Raw genomic sequence first — 26,698 nt, 5'->3', positions numbered from 1 at the left:
CAAGATAATAATTATGGACTTTCATGAATTAAAACTCAGACCATATTCATCAGCTCATGTCTTTCAGTGGTTTGGATCTTGTCAAGATGGCTTCGTGTGAATCACTGAATTTACCAAAATTCGATACCAATGCAATTCGTAGAAATGTGAATGCTAAAGTCTAGTAAAAACTATAGAAGTCTATGGAAGTGTCTGCACTACTTTCCACATCTATTACATCATACCACAAGGGATGAAGAAGACACAAGAGCAAGTATGACTGAGGCAGGACGGTACTAAGGGGCCTACTTTGGTAGGCTTGGCTGGGGCCAATCATACTTAAAGACTGTGCTGGTGCAAAAAATTTATTATGTGAGTTGTGAAACATTAGTCAGAGAAAGAATGCTTCTAAATATATAGATATATAAATATATGTAACTCTTACTTTTCATAATACTGTTGTTCCCTCGTCGGAGAGGCACTGATATCATTGCCGATGATGTTGTTGTGATATTTTTGAATTGATCTGTTGAAGTGGAGGGCACAAAAAATGTCCTGACAGGCTTACTATTGCCATTCTCTGAGACACTGCCTTGTGAGGAAACTGATGCATTACTTGAAATCCACTTAGTAGGATAAGAATGATGCTGTGGGTCAGAACAACTTGAAGATTTTCTGGAAAACCAAAAAAATATAAACATTATTTAAATAGGGCTATCCTATACAAAGTCTATGGAGGAAAGGACCTCATTGCCATAAAGAATTAGCTCAGTATGGACCAGGGAAAATCACATGACTGACAATGGCAGCCTCCAGGCCAAGAAAGTTTATTGAATTAATGTGAACTACACCCAGAATTTTCTCAATGTTAACTAATATTACTGCATACAGCACTGTATTTTATGCTCAATGAGTAAAATTGGGGAGCATTTTTATTGTTTAATTTGCCTGGTGCCCACATTCACTCTCATTCACTCTTACACCTTTTTTTCTCATTCATGTTCTCTAAATATTTCCCTACATTCTCTTCTCTCTTTTATCTCCTCCGAGGAACATAACCTGGTGCCAAAATGGTGGCACGTTCGGTAACGTCCTATGCCCCGATTGGATGATCATGGAAGAGGACGTCACCAGAAGTGCTGCCTTTTTTGACATTTCGTTCCAGGTTGTGTCCGTGGGGATGCAGTCGAAAAGGGAAAATAAAAGAAAGAAGAATAAGAAGGTGTAGAAGTAGAAGGAAAACATTTACAAAGCTTGAGAAAGAAAGTGAACGAAAATGCAAGTGAGAGAGTGCAAGAGAGTGAGTGAGAGTGTGAGTGAAAATGCCCACAAATTCCAGATGAGTTTTTTGCTTCATTTTCCTCTGCTTCATAGGTGGTCTAGCCTCGTTTTTATGGCCTCATACCAATAGCTGAATTTGCCAAAATGTTGTAAATTAGCAATTTGTACAAATCGGACTGCACTAGTCTACTTTACATATTTTATTTATACTGTATATTCATTTAAGCAGTGCAAATAATATAGATCAAAAAATAGAATGTATAGTTACGGAAATATTAAAATAGCGGAAGAGCTACAGTGATATTAGATGACACATAACAGTTCAGTGTTCTTGACTAAAGCAAGCTTTATAATATAATTGCAATTTGTGTATTCATAAACCTGATTAACTCTATAACTTTACAAGAATGTTTTGGATGTTTGGCAATTATCTTCATTTTTTTTATGTCACAGCAGCAGTAGGACCTTGCCAGAAAATGAGAAGAAGGTCAGTTTAGCAGCTATAAAATGTTTCCACAACATTTCCTTCTAAATTTCCTTCTACATTGAAGGATGAAAAAAAAGGAAAAAGATCTCAATATGTACAGCTTTGAGGAAAAAAGTGAGGGAAGATGTGCTAGACACATTTATTTAAACTACAGGAGGAGAGAAGTTTAAAGAAGGAGAAATATTATATATATATATATATATATATATATATATATATATATATATATATATATATATATATATATATATATAACAAGAGGTCATAATCTAAAACTAGATGGTCATAGATTTAGATGTAATGTAAGGAAGTTTTACCTTCCATCAGAAGTGATCGAGCATAATACAATGAAGGAATTTAAATATGCATGGTATAGGCATAAAGCTATCCCGATCTATGACAAGACCAAGGATTGATTAAGGTCACAGTCTTACATCAAGAAAAATAGGCAGATTAGATGGACTCTATGGCTCTTATCTGCCATCTGGTTAGTCAAATGTTTCTAGGGGTTGCTTGAGAGAAATGCTACAACTACCCAGTGCCAGCTTACTGGGCATGTACTGATGTCCCTCAGTACAGCCAAGAGAGACCACTGGGCTTGTAGAAATTGTAACAACCTTACAGGCTATGTCCTCTAATAGGTATATCAATAGATACAGACCCCGTAGGGGGGATGTGAGGGCATGGTGGTGCTGCCTTCTCATATTGGTATACGTAGTGCAAACATTCACTAGAGAACATCAGTGCATATTATTCTTTCTCTGATATAATTAATTTTAAATATATATGTTGGTGAAATGGTCATCTTATTTTACACGTTATCTAACGAAGACATGATTTGGGTATTTTGTCCTAGTGGTTGTGTGTAGGAATGTATCAAGTGAATTATTGTGGGGAAAGAATGGCTATAAGGTAAAATGCACTCTACTAGGAATGCCTCTCTTCTACTCATACATTCCTTATGGTTCTCCAGTGATATTACTACCGATACTTGTTTACTTTACTGATATCACTTCCTGTATTTTGTGCTTTTATATGTAAACTTCCTGGTTGTACAGGAAACAATGGGAATTTCAGAATAGAGCCCCTCATATTTTGACCCTAGATCACTTAGATGCATTCGTTCCATAAAGCTATTCCTACAAGTGAGTTATAAAGGATATTTATGTATTTTAATTATCGACGGAAGGAATCTTTCTGCATTACTGGTAAAGATTCACAAACAGGCCTCCCTTCCCTGCAGCTATAGTCTAACATCTCATAATTCAACCTAAACTATGCCATACGGTGCAATTTCGACTTTCCTGCCTCGTGTTACGTGCTATTGCCTGGAGAGGCTGATTTACAGCTTAATAATGCAGCGATAGCCTGGCAGAGCATCCGACGTACCAATTCATTTCATTAGCGTGGGTATTTCTGGAAGGAAAAGCCATTGTTATCAAGATATGCCTGTTCAGCAGCAATATTGTTCTCCTGATTATATTTCTATTTATGTCCCATTCTAGTTTGCATTTATTGTTATGGTTTCGGAGGAAGAAAACCAGAGAGCCTGCAAAATGAGCCATAGGAAGAGAAAACAGGGATTTTTATTCCCTTGCTGGCTGGTTCTAAGCGTTAATGCAGCTCCAACACAAAAAGCAATGATAATTTATGGAGCACATCGGCACATCGTTGTAAGGAGGGAGGGGTGGTGGAATAGCTGAGTTAAGAAGAAGGTATGCAATTGGGAAAACCATTTCTATTTGTTAAAGATGCCATTGTATTCTGCAGAAGTGAACAATAACACCTGTATTTTCTGTGCTTTCCTGTAGAAATGAGGGTAGGAAAGCGCAGAAAGCCATATACTGTAGAAATAATCATTGAGCTACTCTGTCTGCAGGTATTAAACAAATATTACATTTTGTTGGCGTATATCCAATAATTGTTTATATAATCATAATAAATTAAATTATATCATATAGACTGTTAAAACATAATTCTTTTAAGTCTTACTTGAAACAGTGATTGTCGGTGATGGTAATAAAAAAATTTCTGAGAAATGCTGCATGTCTGTGTCTAGTATAGAATGACCTGGAATGAGTGTCACAAAAACTTTGAGCATCTTTTCAATAGTTATGACTTAGTCATAACTTAGTTGGTCTTATTCATAGGACTTTTATATAGACTTTATATGGAAATAGCTTTCTACTAGTAGAACAACTAAAAACAACATAACATATTCAATTATAAACAAAAAAGAACAAAAATATTGTGAGCTCTTTCCAAACCACACATTGTCCGATCTTTGTAATTTTTCAAATGTTTCTCTGTAGACTTCCATTTTAGTCAGTGTCTTGAGACTGGGTCACTCTATTGTTTATCACAATGCAGAATGATTAGGAGTGAGGGTGTTTATCTAGTAATTTGGGCTAAGCTAGAATACATTAAATGACTAATGTGGAGCTGTCTGGAAAAAAAAAATACACAAACATGCTTAGGAAGTGTGAATTTTCAGGCTGCATGTGGGTTTTCTTCAGGCTATTTGATTTAATATACCATTAAGAGCAATACGAAGAAATGTCTAATGTTGTATCAGCTTTCTGCACAGAGAGATACATTAATGATCTGTTAAAAGCTTTTCTTTTCTGCTCTTTGCCAATACTTCTAACAATACCTCCCATGGATTTTTTTGACAGTCACTTAAAATGGGACCCACACATTATGGACATTTAAGTTGGAGGTCAATAATTAAGCTACTCTAATAGAGCTAATGCATTTTGCTTGGTTCCATAATCTCTATGCTTCTTCCCTATGCAATTTCCCACTTTGTTCCTTTTAAACTAAATAGAAGTGGGCCATTACAAAATGTACTGAAATTACTGCAATGTAAGGGCACATCCTGATGGAGTTATTAAAGGAACACTGCAAACAAAATCTGCGCTAATTTAGTTTACTGTGAATGAAGATCTCAAATACATTAATGTATATATGCCTCAGTGTTATCTCATGGTTTTTTCCAATGATGCTTCTTTTTTAGAATTCTAATGTCATATATAAGTTCACTGAGCAGATCTCAGAGCTGAGGACATGATTCCATCCTCTGTTGCTGCCACTCAGAGTTCCTGATAGAGTCATAAGTGGAAAGCCAAGAGGAGAGGATAAACAGAGAATGAGAAAAAGAGGAGAGAGAGTGTGAAAGCAACGAAATGCAAAGGAAAATTCTGAGCTCTCTGCATTTTCGTTGGGGGTCCCTCCTTGTTTTCGGACACGTAAAATTTGTGCAAATTCGAAATGCACAAGTCTAATAGTAGATAGTTATTCTGTACAGAAAATGTGCAACCTGAAGGATTGTTTTTACAGATATAAAAAAATGGAAAAGTAAAAACTGTCACTATCCCTTTAATTCATAAACATTAGGCTTGTACGCTTATTACAATCCACACTTCAACCATGCTTTGAACGCCATGAAGTGCCCAAAGGTTTTGTTTTTTGTTAAGTTCTAACATAGCAGTATGTTACAGAGGAGATCAGCTAACCTGTAAACTGGATAAACACAGTGGCTCGGAAAGATACCAATTTTTCCTGTCATGAGCGAGACACCTCGGAGCCAGCCCTCTTCAAATTTCCCCAAAACACGTAGGCCTTCTCCCTTCTGGATATCCATTTCCTCTGGCCTGCGAGCTGTGTAGGGGTGTAGAGCAACACACCTAGCAAAATGAAAAAAGTTTTCAACTATGTATAATTACTGAATGTATCGGTGAAAAATGGATAACAAATAATTTCAAATGCATATTAGGGTGTATATGTAATATTTTATTTTTATGACATAACATTATCTATTCTCAGAGAGGGTAAGGAAAGTAAAGAAATCGTAAACCATGAGTTCAAGAGGGATGATTTCACTATTACTATGTAAATTGTCATTTCCTGTTGGTTTTTGATGGCCTGGTAGAACATGCTGTGGTGTAAAATCTGTTTATATTATGACGTATTTAACAAATTACAATGGCCCTTAAGCAAATACTCCTAGGAAGCACATCACACAGTACTTTTTATTGGCTGCTTGCTGCCATGTTATTTAATAAACTTTCTGAAAAGTATAGTCTTTGGGATTTTCATCAACAACCACAGAAAAATTACAAACTGACGTGGTTTGTTCATTTAGCATTACAGTTATGGCTTGAAAAACTACATAGCTAAAGATTTACTGGCCTTAAGGAACAACTGAACTTTACATGTCCTTTGTAGAACCAAAATTTGTAACACACTTTTTTCTGTAAAAAGTATATTTGATTTTTTTTTTTTTTAAAGTGTTCATTCAGCCTTTCCTTGGAAAAGCAGAGTTTACTGGGTAAGCTTTGAAGTTCATTAGTCCATCTGCCTCGTATTAATGCGATGATCAAAAAGACCCTTAAATTAAATCAGACCCACATATCACATTATAAAGTAGCCATCACCTTGGAAATATATCTTTTGTGTTCCTTAGATTTAGCTTAGAAAGAGAAACTTTGAAAGTAAGGGACTTTATGGTTTTTATTTTAGATTTCTTTTACTATAGGATTGGCCGATGGAAACTTACATGTTAGCCAAAATAGTTTGCTGTGAATTTGGAACGGCAACTAAGGATGATCCGGTGCCTTGTGCCCCAAATGTGGTGTAGTATATTGAAGCATTAACCTAGGATGAAATGACATAGAATAAATTTATAAAAATATACATTACTAATAGATTTCTTAATGATCTTAAACTTGTGACATCATGCTCAAATATTACTATGGCACAAACAGATAATGACTTCCTATAATGTCAATCGTGTTTGAAAATAGAATTGGTTTTAGTACATTGTCTTTCATTTATAAATGAAAACCACCTTGTAATAGAACCAGTACAATTTGTTTACCATGGCTGCTGGTTGTTCAACATAGAAGACAATTCATGTGGAGTAGAATGAAAAAGGAATATTCGGTTTCATGGTTAAGAGTTTCTTTAGCTGGAAAGAATCCAGTAAAATCGTTTTATACATCCCCCTTGTGTTTCTTCAAGATTTTTTATTTTGTTCTAACAATATCTTAGAAACATTGTTCATCCTCTAACAAACCAGACTGTCTGTGTGTTCTCCTTTCAGTTGATTTACAGATCTTACTTTGATTGATAAGCAGGGAAAATAAAGATTTAAGCCAGAAGGTAAAAGGTCCATCCAGAGTAAGCAAGTCTCTTTGATTGTGTTAGGAAATGAGGGGTTAGGAAGAAGAATGAATGAACCTATTCACTAAAAGTCGAGGCTAGTATGTCCAACTGACATTTTGCAAACTAGTTGAGGACCTTTGACGATCTCAACAAAGAACTCTGTAAAACTACAGAAAGAGGCAGAGTGCTAAGGCAGACATACAATATATTGCACATCTTGAGCATCTTGATGCCCCTTCTTGGGTCCAGTCATAGTAATTAAAATACCTTTTCATTTACTTGTAATTTTAAGGCAAGACAGGAGTCTTCCTATTTTGCATATCTTCCTTTACTCTCACCAACAGCAGCAAAGAAAGAGTTAATAACACAAGTGAAAACAACCAATAGAAACGGTACACAGGTGGTATATAAACCCCTTAACTATCTTCCTCTTCCTCTTTCTTTGCTGCTCACCAAAGTTGCAGGTCAGTCCGCTTCCTATCTACAGTTATTGCTGATTTATTGAATAATATCCATTTATTATTCATTACATATTGCTTTTTTCACCTAATTCTAGATAATTAGGTGGGTATGCACATTTATATACAGTATAGATTTTTGATATATATATGTGTATATGTAGATTTTTTACTTGTCTTTCATTATTTATATTCATTATTTCTTTGCATCTGTGCATTTTGGGGGGATTTTTCCCGTCTCTCTTCCCTATCCGGGACCCCTTTTTTCTATGAGTTCTCTGTGCCTCACTGGAGTGGTTACAGGGTGAGCCCTGCATTATTTTCAATATTTGTTGGGAATTTTCTGGTCAGGCTGAGTCCATGTGGTTTTTGCACATTTATATACAGGCTGAGTCCATGTGGTTTTTGCACATTTATATACAGGCTGAGTCCATGTGGTTTTTCACATTTATATACAGGCTGAGTCCATGTGGTTTTTGCACATTATATACAGGCTGTGTCCCTGTGGCCTTGCACATTATATACAGGCTGTGTGTCCCTGTGGCCTTGCACATTATATACAGGCTGTGTCCCTGTGGCCTTGCACATTATATACAGGCTGTGGCCTTGCACATTATATACTGGCTGTGTCCCTGTGGTCTTGCACATTATATACAGGCTGAGTACCTGTGGCCTTGCACATTATATACAGGCTGAGTACCTGTGGCCTTGCACATTATATACAGGCTGAGTCCCTGTGGCCGTGCACAATATAAGGGCTGAGTCCCTGTGGCCGTGCACAATATAAGGGCTGCGTCCCTGTGGCCGTGCACAATATAAGGGCTGCGTCCCTGTGGCCGTGCACAATATACGGGCTGCGTCCCTGTGGCCGTGCACAATATACGGGCTGCGTCCCTGTGGCCGTGCACAATATACGGGCTGCGCCTCTGTTCTCATCACCTACCTTATACAGACATAATGTCTCAGGATACTGTGCCATCCCAGGATGCCTTTATGGCCTGGTTAGGGGCAAAGTTTTTTAACTCAGTGGAATCCTTTTTCTCTAAAACGTCTGCCAATTTGCCCCAAGGGCAGCCTCCTGCTCCCTCCAGACCAGAGGCAATACCATCGGAGTCAGAATCCGAGAAATCTGAAGGAGAGGCGTCCGGCTCCAAACGGCCTTGGAAGGGCAGTAGTGTTTCAGTCGGCAAGGGTAAGGTACCTGCCAAACGCCCAAAACCCTCTGACACTCCTTTGCATGACCCATTATCTATAGTGGGCGTATGGCACGCGGATTCATCTAGTGAATCAGAGGCTTCAGCAAATCTGGTCTCGCCCAGAGATTTCGACTCGCGCTTCGTCCGTGAGTATTTGGTGGATGAGCCCCACCTAGACGATCCCCAGCAGAACTTGGGAGCAGTCACCCAAATCCTATCCCTGGCAGACAGAGCAGTTCTATAGGAGACACCCCTTTATCCCAAGACTATCTGAGATTGGGCACTTTGTGTGGTATGCCTGTTGGGAAATGCAACAGTTTCAATCTCTTCTGTACGTCGCAAAGGCTACTCCTCATGGATCCCAGGTTGGCGGAATGGGGCCCTAAAGACCTAGGTGCAGCCGCTTACTGTTTGGAGACACATTTGTCAAGGAATCAAACCGCCACGTATCCTAGATGACATCATGGAATAAGGCCAAACTGTCAATGAGGAAGGTCTTTCAGACTGGCCCTCGTTTTTCTGGGAGGGCTGGTCGACCGCCGGGCCACCAGTCGTTCATCCCAAGGCTCCCGGTACTTCCCTCAGCACCAGATGTCCTACAGGACTCCATTCCAACAGAGGGCCCTCAACCCACGCGGAGACAGTAGAGGCGCTTCCGGATTTCCCAGGGGATGCTCCGTTTTCGGTAAAACCGAATGTTTCTTGTCCTTCTTTCCCTTCCCTGGGTTACGGGCCATATATCATCTTTTTCCACGACTGGGTGTGGATTTCGTCGGACCCTTGGATCCCCCTAACGGTACAGGTTTTCCAGATAGTTTTTCAGCTCTCCCCCCTTTCAGGTACGCTGACCGCCCACATCTCGGAGGGCATTACAGATCAGGCCTTAATGGAAGCAGAACTCCGCACCTTACGTGACAAGGGGGCTATCCAGTGGGCAAAAGGATCAATCGGTTTCCTCAGCTCCTTTTTCCTAGTACGCTAATGCACCGGGGACTTCTGCCCAGTGATCAATCTACGGGCTCTCAATACTTTCGTTTATCGCCACTTCAAAATGGAAGGGATCCGTCTCTTCTGAGACCTTATGTTGGAAGGCGATTGGTTTACACGGTTAGACCTCTCGGACGCTTTCTCTCCGTCCCGATTCACCCAGATTCCGGGCGATTTCTTCAGTTTCGCTGGGGCAGGCAGGTATGGCAGTTCAAGGCCCTTCCCTTCGGCCTAAGTTCAGCCCCTTGGTGCCTTACAAAGCTCCTGAAGCCGTTTATGGCTCTCTTCAGGTCCAGGGGTATCAGGTGTATAGTCTATCCAGGCATTCTGCTCTTCTCTAGCTGCCGGGAGACCCTGTTCGTCCAGACCGCTTTCGTGGTGCAGATCCTTCACCAACTAGGGTTTCTAGTCAATTCTCTCAAATCCGACCTGGTCCCAAGCCGCTTTCTCTTCTTAGGCTTCTTAGACAACATGTCGGCGGTTCGGTATATCAACCGCTTAGGGGGTTCTCGGTCCAAGTACCTCAGAGGTAACAAAGGACGTTTTTCGACTTTTGCCTTGCGTGCAGCATACTCTGCAGGCAGGATACCTCCCGGGTGCCGAGGTTCTCTTGGCGGAAGGGTTCTCCAGACACTGGCGGGATGTGAGCAACTGGAGACTTCTCAGTCAGGTCTTGCACCTGGACCTATTTGCATCCAGGACGAATCGCCTGACGGTCATTTCGAGGGTCATCCATCACCTGTGTTGGGACGGGGGGTCTTTGGTTCTGGTGACCCCCCCCGTGGCATGCTCAGCCGTGGTTTCCAGCCCTGCTGCGGGTATCTGCCCAGGATCCTCTGGAGATCCCATCTCTGTACTATCCCCTGACGGGCCCGGAGGTCCAGATTCATCCGCACATCCTGGAAAGACATCTCCTCCTGGTGGCATGGACGATTTCAGGGGACCCCGAACAGTCTTGGGCCTATTGGAGGCGGCTCAGTCCTTGCTCTGCAAATCTTAGGCTCCAGGTACCAGTATGTCATACCGGACAGCTTGGCGAGGCTGGGCTCCTTGGAGTTTGGGACGGCACATGGATCCCCTTGGCTCCCTTAGTCTGCCACCTTTTGCGTGGTATTCGTTTATCCCGTCCTCCGGCGCCACGCTACGGTTCTCTGTGGGAAGTAGCTGTCGTGTTAGATTTCCTTCGGGATGGCCAGACAACGATTCGCTCTCCTTCCGACAGTTGTCAGCGAAACTTACCCTTCTGTTGTCTCATCATTTTGCAGGGTTTTGGATGTTAGCGCTTTGGATGCTCATGCTGTCTCTATTCTTCCCTGAGTTGTTCTCATCTATATCCTAGCTGTTTTTTCTAGGCGACCCAAATATGTGTCGCCAGGTGTGTCAGGACTTATCTGTCACGCACGACGTCGATCCGTCCGGTCTTGACATCTCAACTCCTCTCCTTTGTGAAACCTTTCAAGGCTGTTTTCTTCTCCTACAAGAGCATCGGTGCTCTTTCCGTCAGGGGAGCTGCGGCCTCCTGTGCCCTTCGGGCTGGTGGAGCTTTAGTGGATATTCTGCGAGCGGCAGATTGGTCCCGTGCCTCCACCTTTCGGGCATTTTATTTCGCCCGGTTTCTTCAGGGGCAATGGCGTTGGTTTCCGGCGTTAAAAATGCAAAATAGGAAGCCTCCTGTCTTGCCTTAAAATTTGAAATTATTCTAGCCTTGGTGCCCGAATAATTATAATTTTAATAAAGACAGGAGGCGAGTATTTTCCCTCCCTACCCTCCCAATGGTTAGGTGTACACTCTGGGTAAGTAGGCCAGGTTTGAATTTGTTTTTTGGGGGGTTTTGTCTGCTCCGTTGCGTTTGCAAATTTGTGATGACTCGTTCTACTGTGTGTTACCATGTTTGTGAAGAATTTGGTTCTGTTATGTCTCTCTCTTTGTTTCAGCTTGATACCATCTCCGTGTCAGCGGTTCTGTTTCCCAGTGGGAGTGCATTGTCGCCTTGCTCTTGACTTTGGTTCCAGTTCGGGTGTTGGGTTCGGTTTTACATTGCTAGACGGTTTGCTGCGTTCTTCAGTTCCGGTTCACAGCGGACGAAAGAGGAAGAGGAAGATAGTTAAGGGGTTTATATACCACCTGTGTACCGTTTCTATTGGTTGTTTTCACTTGTGTTATTAACTCTTTCTTTGCTGCTGTTGGTGAGAGTAAAGGAAGATATGCAAAATACTCGCCTCCTGTCTTTATTAAAATTATAATTATTCGGGCACCAAGGCTAGAATAATTTCAAATTATATAAAATATGTGCTGGGAAATGTATACCCGTTTCTGTCTTTCTACCTTGTTTGTGTTGCTATAGCCTAAATATTTTTTTATCACAAAAGCGGAGACTAATTTAACTAACTTTATTTTTTTTACTATCAATGAAAACAAGTTGTACTGCATATGGCAAATTTTGGGAGCAGCAGGGGGTCTATGACCACAGATGCAATGTCTACAAACTGTACATCAGGTAAAGGGCAGTAAAGGGACAGTTTGAGGTATGTAGAGAGAAATCATTTGGTATACTGCAAATCCAGAGAATATCCATTTAATTTGTTCAGGTGGCTTTATTTGCACATAGTGGTATTACTTTTAAATTGTTATTTAGTTTTTTAATAAAAAATAACAGGTGCTAGTTACATGAGAAGGAAATAAATAAATTATAAACTATTTACATGCAAATATATGTATATTTTCAATACTAAATCTTCCTTAGGTCTGATACTAGCATACTAATTTTGTGAAAAAATAGTTTAGTATTTAGAATATAAAAAGAAAATTATAACAATATTGTAAGAAAATGTAAGCTCTAAAATTATTGATTTAGCAATATGATTAATTATTAAATCATGATGTATCAAGTATATCTTTCCTTAAACATGTGTTTCAAAAACACAGATTACTTTTTCTGTCTGCCCCCAGACAGAACATGTTAGCTAACATCCCACAACCTAATGACGTGTCTTATAATCAGCGTGGGATAATTTAACCACGTCCTACAATTCTCCTTGTCTTTGGATGAACGGTAATCCAACCCACAGCCATATCTGTCAAAACGGCCTAACCCCTTTAATGTGCAGCAAACTGCTTTACTTTTAACAGTAAGCGTATGTTTCAGGCGACCATTAAATTCTGTTTTTTTAGATTGCCGCGTTAACAGTTTGTAGTAACAAACAAACAGAATCAAAGCAATATTAGACACACAATTAATGGGTTGGATACAAAATACTCAAAAGCTCTGCACACATTGAAAAGTGTCTGCCCTCTTTATTCCTATTTTCCTTCCTGTTTCCCTCAAATGAAGTAATTTTAAGTTATTTTTTTTTTTACATTGAGAAGATGGTGAGGTCATCCAGTCTATGTGCAACAGAAGTGTTATTTTGACCCCATTTGTTGCTCATCTAACTCATTGCTTGGATTCTCTAAATACTTAAGATAACTTTACTACTTAACAGGCTTTGAAACTCAAACCACATAGAATGGGAGAAACCAGCCAGGTCATTATATAGCTGCTAGGGGAGCCATTTGTCCACCTTTGTGCGAACCTATAAGAAGTTTGAGCCGGGCCCTCCTCACCTGTTGTTGCTGTAAGTCAATTTGTTATGTTTCATACTACTTGTTAGGTCCTGTCTACCCATTGTACAGCGCTACAGAATTTGATGGCGCTATATAAAACAATAAATAATAATAATAAGGAACATCAGAGGGCACAAGAGCACAATAATTGATGGTGAGGGCTATACATCTCTCACTGCCCAAAACAAATGTTCAGGATATATTGAAGAGGGTTTGGGACCCGATGTGAATCCAAGTACATTTCATAGAAAGGAGATACATGCTCAAACAAATTAGAAATTATACAAAAAATAAAGGCTGGACCAGAAGTAGTAGAAAGGTGCTCTTCCCACCAGTGATGTCTGCAATATTGGACATAAAGGGGAACTCTGACTAATTATTTTATCACTGTTATCAGATAAAAATAAATGTTCTTTCTTCTTTATCCTACTTTATATTAGCAAGAAAAAGAATCATGTGAGTTGTTCAACAAGTGCAAACATACAATTTGTTCATGTGATAATATAACTCAAATACTGTACTCCAGAGTCTATTGGAGGATTCTAAATGGTTTAAACCCATTAGCAATTACTAGGATTAGTTAATGGCCATTGAATGTCTTGTAAAGCTTGTTAATAGACTATGTGATTTATTAAAATCACCCTTAATTGGGGTCAAAATTGATTAGCCTTTATTAACGTCCATAAGTTTAGTTTCGTGAGCAACAGACATGGACTGTAAAACCCAGCCTAGAAAGAAATGTTATAGCAAAGGAGGGACAGTTAACAAGACTATTCTTTGTGGCTGCTTACCAAAAAATTGAAAATGTGAAAGTGTTTAATCTGTGTCATAATTGTATGTGCATTATTCATTTTAAAAGCATCAGACTGTCTGTAGTATGCTATGTTATATTTCATCTCAAAGCTGTTTAGGGTAGATAGAAGCACTGAGCTGTTCACCCCCTCCCTTGAAACCCGTTAGCGTGAAATTAGAAGTCCTGCAGCCGTAACAGAGGTTTCAGGCAACACCTATTAGCTAAAATCAGGAGCAGGAAGCTAGCCAATAGACCAGACAGTGGGTTCCAGTTGTAACCCTTTCATGGATGCAACATCTCATAATTCATCCTAGCATTTCTCCAAACCCAGCAAGATGCATTTTTGAGGTCTATCAAGAGATAGGTGTCTATTGTGAGGACTACCACTTAGTTTTTATTTTCTATCCCTAAAACATAAAACAATTAAGTAATCAGACACACTTTTCTCTTGTAAGATAGCGAATTTGACTGCCCATTTTTAAACCTGATGTAAAATCTCAAAGTCTTTAGCTATGCCTTATGTTCATGATGACGGAATACCTAATTTCGTGAATGCTGAATAGGGTTTTAAAGGGTTCCATACATTAATGAATGTCATATTAAACTGCATTTTATTTGAAGGTAGAGTATAAAGCCTGCTATTCCGCAAACCCAGTGGACAGGATGATAATTCGTACATATCAAAAATCTCTTTGTAAACAACCTTCATGGTTTAGACTGTTTTCAGTCTTGACTGCCTTTTCAGCTGTAGCGGTAGAAAAACTGCCATGACTAAATACGGGTTGGGACAAATATATTCCCAATCTTACTTAATAGTCTGACCCTGATGTTGCGAAACATAAATGTACTGGAAATTAGACAGAGCTTTTTTGCCACTTAAAGACAATTTTTACCACGTGGTTGTTCATCCTTTTAGGTAGTTAATAGGAATATATTTCAAAATACAGAAAGAATATAAAATCTTTATGTTCAGGAACAGTCTCTTAATACAGTCATATTTTTTCTAAGGTAGCACAACAGACCCCATGGTGGACTGTTTTACTTTTCTCAGTGTGTCTGCACACTGACACAATTGACAGTATACATGAACCTCTGTTTCCAAGTAGTGATATACTTCAACCATCAGCACAGACTTGACAGTCTGATGTTCCATGTACCGACAGGGAAATACCACCCATGGTGAAAAAACTGTTATCAACATAATGGTAGATTCTACAGGGATTTAGTGGTTAAACAATATGCTCATTGGCTTTTTACGTAGCTACCCATAGGCCGCAATGTTGCACAAAAGTTTCTGTCAAGGCCTACCACTAGCCACTCCACAACTCCTCAAGTGTCTCTCTTTGGCAATTCGTAATGGTGGGTGGCTTATTTACCCAAGACTAAAGTGGGCTTATTATTTGTTCTTTTTGTTGCTAATATTTTTGCATTGCTTCTCATAACACATTTTGGGGTTTCTAACTTTTATTTAGTATTCAGAGCATAATATTTCCTAGAATGCATCTGACCTCAACGTCTCGGTCGGGTGCTTATTTTTAAAATGTTTTAGAACTGATTTAATACAATCATAATAATCAGGGAATTGCTGTGGTAGCCTATTGTATGTGCACAATACCTAAAGAAATAGAATTATGAGAGGAAAATTTAAATGTTTCACTTGGAAGAGTTCCAATAAGTTACTTTAAATGAAATAATAAACTGTTTTAAATAGTTTTTAAATTCTTAAATAATAATGAGTTTTTGTGGTCTGGTGATATGCCTACTTCCATTAGAGGTACAATCGTATATTAGCAAAGAACTAAAAACACTGAAGTTACTCTCTTTCTGTCAAAACTATTTTTTTTTTATCTTAAAATTACAAAAGTTATGTAGAACTTTGGAGAGTATTAAAATATTGTTTTGACATAATTATTCTTTCAAACTTATACTCCCACGGTTAATTCTATCAGTAAATTATAACTTATGTATTTTATATATAAAAAAAAGAAAGAACTAACAAGAAATCATATACATATAATATAAAAATGCAAAATGTGAAAGATGATGAGCAACATTTTCAGAACTCATAATAACCGGAAAAAGGAACATTTCTTGTTTGTATGACAAACATATACATTGTATATTTGTATTGCATTTTTAAGAAAACATGTCAGATATATGGCCTATCATAAGGGATTTCCACTTCATATATTATTAAGATATACAGAGCAGTATGCCTTTTAGATGGAAGAATTTATAATGTGTATGGGATGTATACAGTCTATATCGTGTGGGGTCATGTTTAGCATGTAGGATAAGAGTCTTTTACAGTCCTGAATGACTTTGGTAGTGCCTGTGCTTGTTCAAACAGATGACTACCATAGTTATTGACCTATTATAGATTGCAAAGAGAGGGGGTATTCAAATTAAAGGAATTAATGGGAAAAACAGACCTCTGTAAATTACGGGGTTATAATATCATGAATGTGTTAAGAGTAGTCTAGTAAGGAATCCTGTTTATCCTGAGTTTAGGTACTAAAAGACTGGGTATGGGTTTCATAATTAAAAATTTTCCATATACTGGTCTGCTAATCCTGTTTAATTCAAACTATTAAAGGTATGGACCAAATCATTCAATACTGTAAAACTGATTGCTGTACCTTGACTGGTGAACTGGATAAAGGCTCAGCTTTCTCAATGACTGTAGGATTACTGGAACTAATGAGTATCGGGGTGCTGATTTCTGGAGTCTGCCGATCTACAGGAGAACGAACCATCTTGTTAAATGTATTTAATGCACTTGTAATCAAGTATTGTCTTGGGCTTTTTCGCCTTGCCTCTGGCATTCTGCGAATGGTGGCAGATTCTGAGTTTTTAGCCTTTGATGAAGATTTCTTTAATTGGGTGGGAGTTCTCAAATTGTTTCCTTTAGGTTTGTTCGATTCCAAAAGCTGTTTTGCAGTATGGTTCAGCTGCAAAAAAATAAAAATAATAATAATAATTGTGTCAAGTTGACCAAGCACAAGCTATTTTACTTTACTGTAAATGAAAGGTTACATCATTTATTGTCTATTTTGTGACCAAGTGGTCCAGTCAATTGAAGATATTACCTATTTAATAACATGTCTATATACGCATAATAACTGGGAGACAGGGCAATTCCAGGAGTTGTAAAAGCATCGTCACCAACTGAGGGCAAAATGATGGCACGTGCAGTGACGTCCTCTCTCCCGATTGGAGGATCGGGAGAGGATGTCAGTGCAAGTGCCGTCATACTGCCCTCAGTTGGCTGTTTCGATGATTTCCTCGTTCCCGATTGGAGTATTGAGGAGGATATCACTGCAGTGCTGCCATTTTGGCAGGAGTTGCCAGGTTATGTCTACAGAGATGCAGACAAAGAAAGAAGATACCAGATTAAGGATTGAAGATTGAAAATAGAATAAGGCAGATTAAGATAAAGCGTTTTCTTTCAAGTGACATTGCTTGACACATTTTAGGCCATGTCCTAGTTCTGTTCTACATACCTCTACAAACAGGAGAGGAAAAAGGCCCACTTGATCCCCGATTTTGCCTTCTGCCCAATTATCATCCACTCTCCGGATAACACTGATAACATCATCCTATAAGACACAAGGTAATATCAGTTGATAATGCTGTAAATTAGAACTAACTGATTTACTGAAATACTCAATGTAATTCAGAACTTTACAAGATTCTCCTGCGATCTTAGAACCAGGTAGCTTAGGCAGGCACCTGGGGCACTTGAATGAGGGGGGCACCTTAGCGCCCAGGTGTGTACTGAGATATATGCTTGTGTGGGAGGTGACATTGTACAATGTTAGAATGAGTGTGTGGAGGTGAGTGTACAGGATTACAACGTGTGTGTGTGTGTGTGCACACAAAGTTAGAATCAGTAGGTGTATGTGGATGTCAGTGTACAAAGTTAGACTGTGTCAAGTATCTGTGTAAGGTTTTAAAACGAGTGTGTGTTAGTGTACAGTGTTAGACTGTGTGGGGTGTCAGTGTACAGTGTTAGAATGAGTGTCTGTGGAGGTGTTGGTGTACGGTGTTAGAATAAATGTGTGTGGGGGTTAATGTACATGATTACAATAAGGGCATTGTGAAAGTGTACAGATAGAATCAGTTGGTGTGTGTGAATGTCAGTGTACAATGTTAGAGTGAATGTGTGTGTCTGCATACATTGTTAGATTAGGTGTTTATATTAGTGTACAGTGTTAGACTGTGTGGGATGTCAGTATATATTGTTAGAGTGAATGTGTTTGCGGTGTCAGTGTACAGTATTAGGCTCAGTGTGTGTTAGTCTACAGTGGTAGACTGTGTGGTTTGTCAATGTACAGTGTTAGAATGAATGTGTATGGCGGTGTCAGCATACAGCTTTGACTGTGTTGGGTGTCAGTATATATTGTTAGAGTGAATGTGTGTGCGGTGTCAGTGTACAGTGTTAGGCTCAGTGTGTGTTAGTCTACAGTGGTAGACTGTGTGGTTTGTCAATGTACAGTGTTTGAATGTGTGCAGGGGAGTTGTCAGCATACAGTGTTAGGCTATGTGTCAGTGTAATCTGTTAAAAGCATAAGGGGGCACAAGTAAATACCCTTGCCTGGGGTGCCACTTGGTCTAGGGCCACCCCTGCTTGCAGTGATGCCTTTTAATGATAAAACATAAAAATAACCAGTTAGACTTCTCACAAACTATATTTTTTAAGCAGTCTACCTATAATTAAAAAAGAAAATACATTTCCCCACCCACTGAGCCAATTATCCCCAGTGTTATTATTAGATTCCATTTGTGTAACAAATTCCAGTGGAAAATTGTTAAAATTATTCCTTGTGTAATAACATCGAGGTCATAAAATTCAAACTGATTTAACACCAGCAACTGTAAAATAATTAGATAAAGAATAATATTTTTACACCAAATTTGTAATAATGCATATCTTATTTATGCTATAGAGGTAAGTAATTTTGTTAATAGTATTCAGAACCACAGGTATTACACAGATATCATTATTCTGAAAGTGTCTTCTTCACGGGAGTAACTAGAAACCGCGAGCCCTGGTGCGAAAAATTACCCCGGGCCCCTCAACTTCAACAGCTGGTCTGTGTCATCATTGCCCCCACAAAATTGGTCTGTGCCTTCTTTGCCCCTTGTCCCTTTCTAATAAAACATATGTAAACACACTTACACAAATTACACAAACTTACTCATACTCACTAACACACACTCAATCTCACTCCACTTACAAAATTATACATCCACGCTCATACAAACACACAATTACACATTCCTGCTCTCTCACACACACACAAGTACACATCCATGGGCACACACACACAAGCCCACATCCACGATCACACACATCCACAAATGCACATCCATGCTCAAACACACAAACAAGTCCACATGCATGCTCAAACACACATATAAGTCCACTTCCACATTCTCACACACACACAAGTCCACATCCATGATCACACGCATCCACAAATGCACATTCATGCTCAAACACACACACAAGTGCACATGCATGCTCACACACAAGTACATATCCATGATCAAACAGACAAGCACACACACACACACATATATATATATATATATATATATATATATATATATATATATATATATATATACATACATACATCCCCCTCGGTTTTACTGTGGGGTCATGTGATGTCACATGACCCTGATACGTTCCTGTCTCCCCGTGTCGGGTCAAAATAGTTTAGAAAGGGCCCTTCTGAACTTGAACGGTGCAGTCCCTTTCTAAACTATTTTGAACTGTACAGGCAGACAGGAAGAGGGTCGCACCAGGCCCCCTAGAGCCAGTGGTCTTTGTATAACAATGTAACAAAGAGAATGCTTTAAGGTGATAATGTAGAACCTTGGCCCGATGACCAGTATATATATATAATATATTGTTGCTTTAGGCTCACAAAATAATTATATCTTATATCAGTCAGCCATTATAATACTGTATCCTGATGACATATTTCCATTAAAAATGAATAATCCACGTTTGTGATCTCCACTTAAATTGGAGACCACAGTATTTAATTCACCCGTCTACTTCAAACATTACTCAACACAAAACTAGTTTCAACTACCTGGTAAAAATGCACTTTAAACTTTATGTTAAGGCTAGCATATTATCGCAACAAAGTGATTTCTGCAAACTTAGATGAATGTGTAAAATATCGCCCTGCAAATTGTGAATTAAATGACATATGTTTGTGTAAACATTTCATAGAATAAATGAGTATTTGAAAAATGGATCACTCAAGTCACGTTTTATATGAAAATAGTGTAGTTCGAAAGTGAAGGGTCCCTACCTATAATTTGGTGGATGATGCATACCAGCCTTTTATCTCACAAAATTATTGCTCTGTAAAAAAAAACTATTTTAGACTAAAATGTTCTTATATTATTTCTATGAGACGCTTCATACAAATCCTGATCCAAGCTCTACTGAATAATAAAAGAATTAGTTGGTCTTTCTCCCAAAAGTCATTTGATTAATGCTTACAAAATATTTGTAGTGTAGAATTCTGAATGAAATGTTTTGTTAAGCAAAATTCCAAAGTCTAAAGGAAACATTGTGAAAAGTACTAATTATCTGACGTTATAGAGCATGTCCTCTCAGTGGACAGGATGTTCATACTTTTCTGAAATCCTACCGTATGTTTTTCTCAAAACAACAACAATTATAACTTAATGTAATAGCTATATTTACAATGGTCAAGAAGTGGAGAATTGTACTGAGAGTAGAGATAGATTTGATGCAGCTAAAGTTTTGAGGAAAACAATGGTTTGATGCAAGTCTAGAGATTTTTAAAAGCAATCACCAATTTAACAATAGGGTATAGAATAGATAACCTAATAGGGAGGAATGACCACGAGGATTGCAGGAAATTTCCTCATGGATAACATAAGGTGGATTTTTAACAAATATGTATTGCTTGTTTTAATACATATTTATTACTTATTTCATTCGGTAAACACGATTCATATGATTATTTAATATATAAAACTGTGTATAACACACATACACATGCTCACATGAACACCTTATGCTAACACTCTCTAACGCCAAACTCTAACACGCGCACACTCCAACACTGTACGCCAACACACATCCACACTCTAATAACATATGATAACTCACCCCTACATACTCTTAATACCACACACTCACTCACACACTTGGCTTGCATACAGCCCTATCTGTGCAAGCTGCCATGCTTTTAATGCAGAGTCACCTAGGGTTGTGTTACATGAACCAGCGTTACAGGGGTGCCTGGGTGTGGTGTGCCTTCTTTAGTAGGCCATAAACTGCAGACTTTACACATTGATACCAGTGAAAGGGTCACTGTCTTAAAAAAATACAGGCTAATAAGGTATAGGCCACTGCAATCTAAGGTGGCGATACATTTCATACAGGTCCATATGAGAAGAATGTGTTGGGGATGGAAGGCAGAGTGAGACTGCCAAGTTAATGTTTTAATCAAGGAAGAGAATTAGAATCCCACACAAGCATTCAAAAAGAAAACATGTAATACTAGACACCAAAACAGAACATTTTCCCTGTTATGACAGTGAGCTATTAATCAATTTAGGAAATCGTAAAGTTATCCTAAATTCACATCTAATCTAGTTTCTGTCCAAAAATGGCTATGCCACTGAACAAACACGGTTATCTTTAACAACGAAATAATAATTCTATATGCTATACATATGACCCACACAATACTATCAACAGCCAAGTCCTTGCAAGTAAATTAATGACCAAACCCAATACTTTATAATATGCAGGAAAAGATATACACCCACTAGCCACTTTATTAGGTACACCTGTTCAATTGCTTGTTAACACAAATAGCTAATTGTTCAATCACATGGCAGCAACTCAATACATTTAGGCATGTAGATGTGACATTCAAACCGAGCATCAGAATGGGGAAGAAAGGGGATTTAAGTGACTTTGAACATGGCATGGTTGTTGGTGCTAGATGGGCTGGTCTGAGTATTTCAGAAACTGCTGATCTACTGGGATTTTCACACACAACCATCTCTAGAGTTTACAGAGAATGGCCCACGAAAGAGAAAATATCCAGTGAGCGCCAGTTGTGTAGACAAAAATGCCTTGTTGATGTCAGAGGAGAATGCGCAGACTGTTTTGAGATTATAGAAAGGCAACAGTAACTCAAATAACCAGTCGTTATAACCAAGGTATGCAGAATACCATCTCTAAACGCACAATACGTCAAACCTTGAAGCAGATGAGCTATAGCAGCTGAAAACCACACCAGGTGCCACTCCTGTCAGCTAAGAGCAGGAAACTGAGGCTACAATTCACACAGGCTCACCTAAATTGGACAATAGAAGACTGGAAGAATGTTACCTGGTCTGATGAGTCTTGATTCCATCTGCAATATTCAGATGGCAGGGTCAGACTTTGACGTAAACAACATAAAAGCATGGATCCATCCTGCCTTGCATCAATGTTTCAGGCTGCTGGTGGTGTAATGGTGTGGGGGACATGTTCTTGGCACATGTTGGGCCCTTTAGCACCAATTAAGCATTGTTTAAAGTTTAAACACAAAAGCCTCCCTGAGTACTGTTGCTGACCATGTCCATTCCTTTATGACCACAGTGTACCCATGTTTTGGTGGCTACTTCCAGCAGGATAATGCACCATGTCACAAAGCTCACATCATCTCAAACTGGTTTCTTGAACATGACAACGAGTTCACTGTACTCCAATAGCCTCCACAGTCACCAGATCTCAATCCAATAGAGCACCTTTGGGATATGGTGAAACTGGAGATTCGCATCATGGAAGTGCAGCTGACAAATCTGCAGCAACTGTGTGATGCCATCATGTCCATATGGACCAAAATCTCTGAGAAATGTTCTAAGCACCTTGTAAAAAAGTATGCCACAAAGAATGAAGGCAAAAGGGGGTCCAACCCAGTGCTAGCAAGATGTATCTAATAAAGTGGCCAGTGAGTGTATATGTGCGACATTACAGTAACCTCTGTATTGTCCTCATCAGCCCCTATATTGCTCCCACAAGTCCCTGCCACTGCCATGTCCCTACCAGTGCCTTTATTGCCCCCAACAGCCTCTGTTTTGTCCCACCAGCCCTTAAATTGTCTTTGAGCCCCTACCATGTCTCTATCAACACTTAACATGCCCTCATGCCCATGCCATGTCCTCGCCAACCCCTGCCATGTCTCCCCAGCCCCTGTCATGTCCCATCATCCTTGTCATTCCTCATTAGCTCCTATATTGTCCCTGTCACGGTAACCCCCTGAGGCTGAGGACACATGGGTGTATGTTTGAGTTTGGGAGGGGGCACTGGTGGATTTCTGGGAAGACTCCTTACCTGCCTGCCCAGTCCCTTCTTATGTCTGTCACCCTGTGACATAAGGTGAACATGAAACCCTGTCTGGTCTGCCCTAACCAGACTCCCATGAACTAGCCAGCTATGGAGGCTCTACAAGCCTGGAAATGCTCGATGCGCCTGATGGGGACCTAGACACAGATTAATGGAACTGTATGGCAGCTAGGAATGGCGGTGATGCCTGCCAATAATTGGAACTGCGTCGCTACGGGCACCCTTTGTCCCACCATGTCGCTCTTTTGAGGGTACATTAAGCTTGTGGTGGGCAACACTCGGTGGTGGTGGTTACTGAGAGGGAATTTATTTGGGAACCCTGCTTTTATTACCAATCTTTAGGATCAAGGTTTACCCAGCCGCCACTATGGAACTACCGCCTACTATTTCCAGGGAAGTTTCCGATGCTGTCACCCTTACCTGGCACCTAGGGGATTGCAGGGCCAGGAGTGCTGCACATGCCTTATGCTGTGCCACTAGATATTTTGCCCCATTGAGTGTAAGGGAGATGTGGGATAGAGGATTAGTTTGAGATGGGGAACAAAAAAGAAAGCCATTTGGGGTGCACAGGAATGTATACATTAATTGCTCCTTCTGGAACTGAAAAAGGTTTCATCATTTACTATCTGGTTTCTGACACATTCAATTAAAGTACCTATCACTTGGCTGTTATACCAGTATGAGTAGATATGAAGAATCTTGCATGTCCAAAGTTAAATCTGCTTGCACAATAAAAAACTGTTTAATGCACACACTAATTCAGCTGAGCTATGACAGATTGATATCAAAATGCTGATGTGTCATTGTGTGCCCATTAGGTAACTAATCTTGTAGATATTTTTACTGCTCTTTCTATCCACTATTAAATTCACTAATTAAAAAAATGCAAATTGAAATCAGAATACACTTAAATTCATATAGTTATGTTAAAAACCTGTATAATGTGGGAAAAGGCTGAATTGTTTCTCATTGCATGTTTAGTTATAAAATAATTTGTTATTTTTTAGGTTATCTACTCAGCCATAGTGTCCTTAATGGGCCATGATATACACATGTATATATCACAGAGCTTCACAATTATAACAATAATAAAAATGACTACAATTCAGATTATGACAAAACCATATTCATACACACATACGCACACGCAGGAAAATACATCAGTGAGGGGACCATGCTGATTGGAAACTCCATGAGTATCTTCTGTTGGGTCTCAGTCCCATGTGGTCTATAACATTTTACCAGATTCACCAAAATGTGTATCTTTTGGGGCACTTGTGAAAGGTTCAGGGGGTATTTAAGTACAGTCAAAACAACTGGTTACTAGATATGCCCACTTGGTGAAAGGCTAAGAACACTATTCTAGTTTGAAGAATTCATTTTGTTTGCCAAAATTCTAAAATATTAATTGGAGTCAATATTACCCTTTTCAGATGAAATGAGTACCTATCAATAAGTATATTCACACTCAATTGAATATGACCTTAAGACACTTAAATTTTTGTTAATGAAAAAATATTACAACACCTTTACAAATTTCAAGCAGTCTTTGTTTTTCCCCCAATCGTTTTCTTTTAGTTCAAAGTTGTAGAGGGCTTTACAAAGTGCAGGGGTGTGCTCCATCTTACGCAAGACCTTCATATCTCCTTTGACTTCTCCATGATGCCAGTTTTCTTCAAGCTGCCTACGCAACACAATGATGTCTCCTTTGTGGAAGGACAGATCACTGGGTAAACGACCTCTGTGGGTTGACATTGTTTTTACACTTGGTATCTATGACAAAGAGAGAAACAAAATATAAGAGGCTATAAGAGTACCATTCATTTCAAAGCTTAAGTTTTATGTACCTGAAATCTTTTCATGTAGGACTAGCTTTTCGCCACTTTCTTATTGTTCTCATGAACTGAACTATACAGTTATATACTCTGAAGGGACCGCTGACCTTATTTTCTGTTATAATGAACAAAGAAACACTGTAAACTACAATTAAAACAATGTATTATTGTTTGTGTTTTTTTATGAATGAAGTAGTCATAAGGCTATCCTGATCACAAGGATTAAGGAAGATATGGGGTCTTGGTAGATTCGATTAGCCAAAAGTGCCTGACATGTTGTACATTCTTATGTTTTGCTGATGAATGTTCCAGTAATGGTACTTCCAAGGCACACCATCTGTGAACTCTGAGACCACCATTATGAATGTTCAGCTGAATAAAGCCAATTTAAGATCCACCGATTTACCCACAGTGAAAATGCTATAATGTAGTGTAAACCTATCAACAAGGTCACCACAATGTCATTGCACATTTAAGAAAGAGCCTTTTAGAAGAGGTTTTCAATCTTTTTTTAAACGTACCTGAGTGGCTCAGTTACTGTGACAGCCCACTCTCTCTCTTATGTGTGCCTATGAAAAATGAACTCAGCCATTCTGGCTCCTTGCTATGTTACAAGTAGCTCTAGATTTTATGTGAAGCCTGTCAAGCTTAAACCAGACAGGGATTAGCTGCTGTACAGAGATTTTGAAAAAGCCATGTGTGATAAATAGGGGGATTATAGTGAATAAAATGGGGTTAGTTTTAGCTTCGCTCGTAAAGAATAGAAGATGAAACAAACTGGAAATAAATGTATTAGCTAAATCATACTATGGATTTTAGCGACTTTAAAATAACTCCAAGTAAGTGGCAAATGATATAAGTAAAATGGTAGGTATGAACAAAACTCCTTTTTATTCAGTATGGTACAGTATGAAGAACATCGAACCAAAGCCAATATTGGACAATGGTATGTAGTATGTACTAAGATTTGGGGAATCAGATGGGGATGGACATTGTGGCTTTCCCAAGTACTTAATAGTTAAGGTGAGTCACGCAAGACGTAGGTGGGAGACAGAAGCCTTTACAAATGTTAATATAATAATACATTTGCTCCATTTCTGGCCATAACGAGGGTTGAGATTGAGTGAGGGTGTGGAAGTTATAGTACAACAGGTGGCAGTCCACCAGTAGCCTTGACCTTGAATAGACAGGTGGACCTCCAAGTCTATCATTTAAATGTTTAGCTTATTTTAATCCTTCAGAAAAAAATATCTTGGTGTTAAACTAATTTTCACTCCTAGTTCCCCCCCCCCACACACACACACTTTACGCATTTAAAAGTGATTATATGAGTATTATGTCAAGTTCTGGTTGCTATGACGATGGTCTGAATAGCTGAGCAGAGAAAATGATGAGCTAATAGACTTTGAGGAAATCAAATCTCAAAACAATGCGTCGCATCCCATCATCAAGCTATCCTTGTGCTGGTACATTTGAAACAACCTCATAATATAATTAAAAAAAGTAAACAATA

At 39.0% G+C, this 26,698-nt stretch overlaps 1 protein-coding gene across 1 annotated transcript in view; it reads right to left on the bottom strand.

The window, feature by feature from the left end:
- LOC149297901 (E3 ubiquitin-protein ligase SH3RF2-like) overlaps positions 1–26,698 on the bottom strand; it is a 65,463-nt gene that overhangs the window by 3,091 nt on the left and 35,674 nt on the right. The window contains exons 2-7 of the mRNA XM_089488082.1: positions 24,878–25,123; positions 17,454–17,549; positions 16,590–16,901; positions 6,306–6,403; positions 5,263–5,433; positions 425–654 (exon numbers count right to left, since the gene is read on the bottom strand). Of these exons, the coding sequence (XP_089344208.1) occupies positions 425–654; positions 5,263–5,433; positions 6,306–6,403; positions 16,590–16,901; positions 17,454–17,549; positions 24,878–25,123 (1,153 nt within the window). The remainder of the gene's footprint in view (positions 1–424; positions 655–5,262; positions 5,434–6,305; positions 6,404–16,589; positions 16,902–17,453; positions 17,550–24,877; positions 25,124–26,698) is intronic.

Source organism: Sceloporus occidentalis, unplaced genomic scaffold (assembly GCF_023333645.1).
Source record: "Sceloporus occidentalis isolate IW3139 unplaced genomic scaffold, rSceOcc1.0.p SCAF_36, whole genome shotgun sequence".
Taxonomy (NCBI): domain Eukaryota; kingdom Metazoa; phylum Chordata; class Lepidosauria; order Squamata; family Phrynosomatidae; genus Sceloporus; species Sceloporus occidentalis.
Note: the sequence above shows the minus strand (reverse complement) of the source record. Positions and strands in the feature narration are given on the sequence as shown.